Below are 9014 nucleotides of genomic sequence, written 5' to 3' on the forward strand. Positions count from 1 at the left end.
TTTGAAGCACTTGAAACTTTTGCATATTAAAAATGAATAGGAAATAAAACTGCATACCCAAAGGTTTGCTAAAAATTCTGCTTAAAAAGTGCGAAATTCTGATGCAATTTTCATGAATTTCACTGAATTTTCTAATTTTCATACAAAGTTTGGAATTTTTATTCACATGACTTTTCTTGAAGAACGTCCTATAATTTTATAGAAAAAAACCGACATTTAATTGTTAAAAAAAAAACGAAATTTTTGAAAATAAATCCTTTGTTCAGGCACGAGTTTTTATGTTTTTCAAAAGCAGTATATCTTTTATTCAAATCTACCAAGCGGTTTTTAAGTTACAGTGATCCTCAGTTCAAAAAACGTAGTTTTGCGATCGCTCCGGAGTCCCGAACCCGTTTGTTAATTGTTGAATAACTCGAAAAGTATTTGTCGGATTCACTTCAAATTTTCACACAATATTTTTGAAATATTACACTTTAAGAAAATCTAAAAACAAAAGTTATTTTTTTGAAAAATTTGACTACCCCTAACCCGTTAAGCTGCCTCGCAAGAGCCCTCACTGATTTTGAAATGTCCTCATCAATGATCGCTTGCATTGGTTGAATAAATTCAGCAGATCGGACAGTGTCAAAGATTTATAAATCGGTGTGATTTGTGACGATATAGCGACGATAACTGCATGTGTCTACATATCTTGAGTTAAGTTGTAGTCCTCCATGTAGCTCCATTAAAAGGAGCAAACATAAAAATAATGGTTGCGGGAAGTTTTAGCCTCAAATATGTATGTCCTTCAATACCATATGAATACTTACTATCATATTATGAAAATGATTCTAAACAGTTTGCTGACTAATCTTCATTTTCTGACCAATGCTATCGGTGCTCAGTTGCCAGTCCGACTGAACGATTTCTATGACTTCATCGGTATTTTGGATATTGGGCGTACCAGAATATGCGCGCTGTCGCATGTTACCAGAATAAACTCGCTGAAACCACTGTTTCATAAGCAGCATAGATTTCTTGGGCTGCCTGCTCCAATGAATGCACGCAAATAAAACCCAACACAACCAAAAAAAATTGACAAAAACCAAAGCAATTTGCGAGCCACTTTATTATTTCACAATTCAAAAAATTTCATACTAATAGTCTTTCAAGAAATCCATTATTAAAACAATCCATCCTTTTCTTCTGGGGAGACACTCTTCTCGGGACTACTTTACTTCAGAACAGCATCCATAAAGAACCAATTATACTGGTCCACCTCACTTGTAGCTAGATTCTGTGGACCTTCGCTTTGTTGCACTATGTCGAGGTATATCTTTTTTTTCGCAGTACGTTCTCAATGTATTTCTTTACCGCGTTCCAGCTGTCCTCGCGTTCGAGCATTTTTCTACTTGTGTTGCTCGGCGCGATGTTGTCAATCTCCTCCCTCAGATCACTTCTTTTCGCGAGCCATCCGCAGTATATGCACTTGGAATCCCTTACCATCCCCATGTGGTATAGGTATCTCCGAATGTATCCGAGAGTAACTGAGTTAAGATGTAGTTCACTTACCTGAAACTCCTTTGGACCCAGTTGTCAATTGATGGAATAAGTTTCGCCGTCCATCTGCCACACTCGGGGCAGTGTCCCATCGGCTTTGCCACCGCCGCATGGTTTGACATCTCCGTTCTGGGAAGCTATTGATTACGTATTTCTTCTTGGAGTCTCACGCATCCATTCGATCACGGGCTATGAGGTCGACGTGTTTCTCTCCGCTGATCACAAAGCTTGCAGCGCCAGAGACAGTGCGTTAAGCTGAGGCAACTCGGAGTGGCAATCAGTCACGGTTCAGTCGGCTATTTAGCACACCTCTAAAAGTATTTTCACCATGAGGTATGCCATTAACTGCCCTCTATGCACTCTCCACTAAGGACGTTGTTTCCTCAGTAAGTTGGCTAGTCAAGAATGATAGATACCGGGTTTGCTCGTTAGTTATGTCGAAAGAAACATGTTTTTAGGGGAGCTTTGGATTCTACGTCATTTGTTTTGTGTTTCACTAACCTAAAGCAAAATTTTTGTTGAAACACAAAACGAATGACGTAGAATCCAAAGTTCGCCTCAAAAAATGGTTTGACTTCGGGATATCCTTCAAATTCGCTCAAAGCCGAATAACGATCTTCTACGTAGTACAAATCTCAAAACCTCTTGACCATGTTGGCTAGTGTTCTGAGTACTTCTTGGGTAAGTTTAACGTATATAAATGCTCTTTATGCGATCCCGCCTCAGATGAAGGTCCGTAACTGCAGAAGCTGCAAGAAAATAGTCTGGATTCCTCAACACAACTGCCGACAGCGCGCGTACAGATTCGATGTATTAAAAATACTAAAAATTACAACAAGTGTTCGAAATGCATTTCGATTATTACAAACAATTTAGCGGAGATATCGAAAATTATTTAGATATCTATTACAATACATTTCATTTGCATACATTGCCAAATCGCACGGAAATCACCCCAGCGCACGTCTTTCATACAAATATCGAATGCATTGAAGCAAAAAAAAATGCGACCATTCGAACAAAAATATCAAATTAACTGACCGCAATGATAATGAAATATTTATTTATGTTTATTTATCTAGCACTTTTACTATTCCACTACTCATTTACGTCTACTAAGCATACATATTTCTGTGTGTAAAGATGTATATGCAGTTAGTTGTATGACCAACTGGGGGTTACACCACCAATGATATCAATTTTCGGCACATTTCTATTGTAATTATAAGCGCATTTGTTACATTTTCCGAATGTCGACGGCGAAAACATAAAAATTATTTATTGATAGCAACATACTTGTGAAGATATGTACATATGTATGTTTATACTTACATGATAAATACTTAAGTGTAACATTGGCGTTGAAGTGGCACGTGTGAAGTGGTCTTTGGGGAGGATTTTATGCGCCGCCGATGAGCGCTAAAGGCGCAGTTGACCCAAAGGCGCGTTGCTTACTTGCTATAAGTCTGTGTGTATGGAGTGTAGCTTAGGGTATTTGCAGGCGTACGGCATATTCAGGTGTTGCGACTTGCCAAGCAAAGGGGATGATACTGGATGCGGGCAGTGTGAAAGTGATACAATAGTATATTTAATAGGCCATTAAATGCTTTTGAGATTATAACTATTAAGCGCTTTTGATTTACTTGCACTTGCAGGCAGTAAATGGAGAATTTTTTTTTTCTGTTTTCTTTTCTTCGTATATATTTCACGCCATTTTATATCTATTGTAAATATCGTATTCGAGCATAAAATGGATATATGCATGGACCAACACTAGATTTCATCTGTTAGTAGTCCAAAATCAATTCGCACGATGCACGATGTTTTTCATTAAGAGCACTCGAACTTTGAGCTGTGCATAATGAACATCATCCATCAAATTTGTTGCGATCACTTATTTAGTATTGGATTTTAACCATCAAATGCTATATGATTCAACAAGGCATTAAAATTATTACAATTTATTAACAAAATCAATGCGCTCTATACGCCAGAATGCAGAATTTGAGAACACCTTTTGGGGACCGGCCGCCGTAGCCTAATGCGCGGGTGCGTGACTATAATTCGGTATTCAGTAAAAGTAAAAAAATATATTTACCTCCTTTTTACTGTTACTGTAAAGTGCCCATCTGTGTTCGGAAACGCCCGTATTTGAATCTTCGGGCATGAAGCAACAAATGACAAATTTGTTTCTAAGAGCTGTCGCCCCTCGGCAAGCAATGGCAAACATCCGAGTGTATTTCTGCAATGAAAAAACTTCTCATAAAAAACCAATTGCCATTTGGAGTCGATTTGAAACTGTAAGTACCTCTATTTGTGGAAGAACATTAAATCGCATGCCTCAAATAGCGGGAAGAGCTCAGCCAAACACCCAATAAATATTCAATTATTTTATTTGATTTGTGGAACAATTACAGGAAAATTAAAATCTCAAAGAATCGCTCCTTTAAAATGTCCGCTCTGCGCTCGGTCTACCTATATATGTATACTAACACTTCTCCATTCCTTGTTGTGTGGCGCCCAAGCCCTTTGTTCAGTATTTCACCGATCGTCTTTGTCAATTTTTGTTGTGCGTCTTGATGTTGGTGAAAATGATCTATGTTTTGTGCCAGCTTCGAAGAGCAAATCGATTTTTTCTAATGTTTCTTCTTGGCTGAAATGCTCTTTGCAGCTCGTCATTGAATGCCACAAAACCTCTTCTATCACTTGATGTTTAATGTTCACTATAGGCATCGCTGCCGACGCCCTTTCTAAATGTTCACATACACATGCAGACGGAATTGAATGAGAAACGCAATACGTGGACCAGTTTTTTTGGCTACTTTTTTTGTTATATTTAATTTTCATTAATTTTTTATAACAAATATAAATCATTCTAAAACAAATATTATATAGATGAAAATTTTAAAGATTATGCTAAGTCAAAAAAAAAAAAATCTCGAAATTTCAAACTTTTTCATTCGAGTTTTTTAAATAATTTTTGGTATGCAGTTTTACAGCCCGTTAAATTTTAGTCTCATAAAGTGCAAGTTTGACGCGGCTCAAAATTCTTGTTGATTTAAAAAACTTTTTTTTCAAGAAGGTGTTGCTGATTTTCTCCAAATAAAAAGAAAATCGTGCATTCCTTGTTTGGTAATATAAAAGGCATAACTTCTGAAACAGCTATTCGAATTTTTAAAAATTATTTTCTTATAAGAAACCTCATTAGCGCAAAATACATATATTTTGTGAAAACTTTTTTTTATGAAATGAGCTCATATATATATATATACATATAAACTTAGGCCTGGCGAAATAAAATCAAATTCCTTTAGCAGTAACATTTGGTCACCTGCTGTGTTAGCCTAAAAACCTTGAATTTAGTTATTTCAGCTTTCTTTTCGGATATTTCCTACTTTTGAAACCAAGCATCTCTGCTGACGCGAGTCGGCGAAGACCTTACTGGGGAGTGGGTGGTACAATCAAAAGAGCTCTAGGAAACTCATAGCCCTCCCTAAGCATAAACTCAGAATGCTCACGGGCATACTCACAAGCCATTGCAGATTGCCATTGCAGTCCTCTGCGCAGGATTGGGATATGATTGACTGATTCTTGTCGTTTCTGCGACCAGTCCTCGGACACTCCAATACACCTTCTTTTTGAATAGCGCGGAAAAGGTTGAGATACGAGTATCTCGGCCAATTCCAGCCAGAATAAAGACAGAGCGTATGTGCCAAACCCAGCTTTTCTTAAGCTTGATAAAGAAACTAGGTTTGGATGAGGTACTGTGATGAGTAGACGCCAAATGAGGTCGAAGTGCTAACCTCAAATTCATTCTATTCTATTTTATTCTAAGCATATCTGCTGCTGGAAGAATTTATTCATTTATTTATTCTTTGTTTAAATCTATGAAATAGAAGCAAAGATGGCAAAATACTTTGTTGTTCTCTGATTTTAGTGCATAGAAAATCACAATGTATTCACAAATTAAGGACAGGCTGGGCTGGCTTCGATGAGTAACTTACATTAAAGATGCAGGAAGTAAAAGACAAAGGAAGGAGAGACAAAAATATCATATTGGGACTGTGTAGCGAGTTTATCACAATCATTGATAAGAAGCTCTAACCTAAACTGATTTCTAGATTGTGTCGAATTAAATAATAATAATCTTAGAATCATCATAGGAATTCTAACAGAGCTTCGCAAATTGAATCATGTGGAAGATGAAGGTGACAACCATGTGCTGGCAGTACAAACACCTGGGTAAATAAATTTTACCAGAGAAACGAAATAAAACTCAATCACAAATATTAAAATTTATTGAGGAATGCTTGGCGTACATGAAGGGACACAGTAGATATTTTAGAACGCATTATTATTTTATTAATTTTTTTAATATGTAGCTCAAGAAAAAAACATCAAATTAATTCCGCTTTTAATGCCAACTTTTTTCTTTTTATTTCTTCTATTTCGTCTTCCAGCAATTCAAAGCCTTCATCTGGCCCACTGTCGTTACAGTCATCGTTGTGGCAATGGGTTGTGGCTTCCTTGTGGCACGATGAGTGCCCGAAATGTGAAGCACCAGCAGCAGCCGCAATACTTACAATTAAACAGCAGCAGCAGAAAAGCAATGCATATACAAAATTATTTACACTTAAAAAAATAAATAAATTTGCGAAAAAGAAACAAAAAAAATGTATAAAGTGGTAACGAAAAAGTACCAAAAGCGTCAAATGTTTTGAAAGCAATGAACAAGTTTGAAAAGTTTAAAAGTGAAGAAACGGCACGAGAAATGTGGAATGAGAAGTTTTTGAACGAAAGCAGCGCGTGGAATGGCGCGACTTGTACGCCGCATGAAAGTGAGCACCCGAAAGAGGAATAAGAAAGCGAGAGAGCGAGGGATGTGACGCGTGTGATGGAGACAATCTGTGTGGGAAGGTAACAAATGTGTGAAATTAAATTGCTGTGAGCAAGCGGCTAACGGAGAAAAAGCCAATAAATGGTTATAAAAGCTAGTGGAACGCATTTGAATTAGATGAATTGGAGCTTGGGGAGCAGAAGCGCGAAAAATGGAAATGAGAGATTTGCCAGCACTTATGTGTGAGAAAGAGAGGAGAGTGAGGAAGGTGTGTATGTGAAGGAGCGTAGTTAGCGACAACGAACCCGAATTTTAGCAACGAAGCTTTTCTTAACTAAACAAACGCATTCAAAGTCGAAATGAAATAGAAGTGAAAGCGAGAAACAGAAGACACAAAAAATATTTGTACTAATCGAAAAGAATATTTTTTTTAAATGTAAGCGTTTATAACAACTACACATTGTGTGTATACATACAAATCTTAATAACAGCCTTTACCGTATTTAGACGTGGAAATTTTGCAAAGACACAAATCAAATCATATGAATAGTATTCCAGAACTTATGTATTTCAACTGCCGCTAAGTATAAGCAACTTTTGTGCTTAAAGGAAATATTTTTCTATGGTGATGAAGTTTGTTGTTGTATTTTTCTTAATGTGAAACAAATAAGACTGTGCGTTTTATAAAAGACAGCATTTGTACTAAAAGCCTACATATCTACATAACAAATGAATTGGCAGCAAAGCAGGCAGAAATTACAAACAAAACAAAAAATTTACTAAAAAATTTATTGGAGTAGTTGACCAAAAATTTGGTTCTCGTAGAATCTATGCAGTAAAAAACGATTACCTTCAAAGCAATTAAAACAAACAAAATATTGTAATATTAAGAACTGACACATGGGTACAACTTTCGTATTATCGATATTCTAAAGTCACTGAGTTGTGATTTGAAAAATGCGAAAATGATGTTAGTAATTTTTGAAATTTTTTTTGTAGCATTTTTCAAAGAAAACATTTTTTGCAGTATTTTTGATAAAACTTTTCCAACTGATATATTTCTACACATATTGTAGACTAGAATTTTACAGCAACACATTTTTGATAAAGAGTTTACAATTTTGTAAGAATTTAAAATATAAAACAAAAACAGCTGAATTGAAAACGCAGACTAAGAACTTAAAATAAAAATAGCGTAACTCTAAAATTAAAACTCACAAGTACGTACATAAATGTATTTTCAATAGTTATAGCAAAAATGCGACCATCCATCAGCCGACAATTTTAAATGAAAGCTAAAATAACTAAGAGTTTAAACCTACTTGTAAAAACCAATTTTACAACAACAAAAATAAAAGCCTGAATTATAAACTGACCATTTTAGATAAAAAATAGCAAAACTCTGAGTCAAAACTGGCAAGAAGAAAACAAGTTTGCATACTTATAACAAAAACTCGTCTGGGAATTGAAAAATTGTAGTTCTACATAAGAACGGCTTAACTCAAAATTGCAATTGTCAAGTAAAAATAAATTTTCTGGCAACAAAAAATTAATCATAAATCAAAAAAATAAAATTGTATACGTAAAACAGCGTAACTCAAAATTAAAACTGGCAAGTAAATTAAAAAAAAAATTAATTTATAAATCTTTTTCGAAACTTAAAATTTATATTTCATTTGAAAAAGTGTCAATTGTACATAAGAAAGGCATAACTCAAAACTGCAATTGACAAGTAAAAATAATTTTCTGGCCACTGAAATTAAATCATTAATTACAAAATTTAAATTTTATACGAAAAACAGCGTAACTCAAATCAAAACTGGAGAGTAAATTAACAAAAAAAATAATTTTTAAAATATTTCGAAACTTAAAATGTGAATTTCATTTCAAAAAATGTCAATTATACATAAAAAAGGCATAATTCAAAATCGCAATTAACAATTGAAAATATTTTCCAATAACACAAATAAAAACCAGAACTACTAAGTTTAAATCTTATACGAAAAACAGCGTAACTCAAAATTAAAACTGGCAAGGGAATTATAAAAAAAATTAATTTATAAAATTTTTTCGAACGTTAAAATTTTAATTTGTTTTCAAAACATAACAAAAGGGAGCATAAAATGATAATTCTACATAAAAATGGCATAACTCAAAATTGCATTTAACAACTAAAAAATTTTTTCTAGGAACAAAAATAAAAACCTGAACTACCAAGTCAAAATTTTATACAAAAAACAGCGTAACTCAAAATTAGCTGGCAAGTAAATGAAAAATAAGGGTTTATTAATTTTTTTTCGGAATTTGCAGTTAAAATTGTTTTAAAAAAATAACATAATTCAACATAAAATGCTAGTTCTGCATAAAAATGGCATAATTTAAAAGCTGACAGGTAAAATTATAAGATAACACAGGCCGACAAAATTTAACCAACATTCAGACCCAGAAACCAGACTATATATTTCCGAAGGTTTATGATGCGCTGAATCCAAATCTGGCCTCAGAATTGCTCTATCAGCTCTGGTTTTCGAGATATCCTAACCTAAAAGTGCAAAAAACACCGTTTTTGCCCATATTTGAGGTTATGTAGCCTTGCAGATGTTTCCTTTCACCAAAATTAAAGGATGGCATCTTTAAA

General features: G+C 34.5%; 1 protein-coding gene across 4 annotated transcripts in view; it reads left to right on the forward strand.

Moving 5' to 3' along the window:
- LOC128860289 (cell death protein hid) overlaps nt 1-7953 on the forward strand; it is an 87384-nt gene extending 79431 nt beyond the window's left edge. For all 4 annotated transcript variants that reach the window (XM_054097718.1, XM_054097720.1, XM_054097719.1 and 1 more), the window contains exon 5: nt 6000-7953. In XM_054097718.1, coding sequence (XP_053953693.1) covers nt 6000-6080 — 81 coding nt within the window. In that variant the 3' untranslated portion in view covers nt 6081-7953. The remainder of the gene's footprint in view (nt 1-5999) is intronic.
- Nucleotides 7954-9014: the final 1061 nt, after the last annotated feature.

This window comes from Anastrepha ludens, chromosome 4 (assembly GCF_028408465.1).
Source record: "Anastrepha ludens isolate Willacy chromosome 4, idAnaLude1.1, whole genome shotgun sequence".
NCBI classification, from domain to species: Eukaryota; Metazoa; Arthropoda; class Insecta; order Diptera; family Tephritidae; genus Anastrepha; species Anastrepha ludens.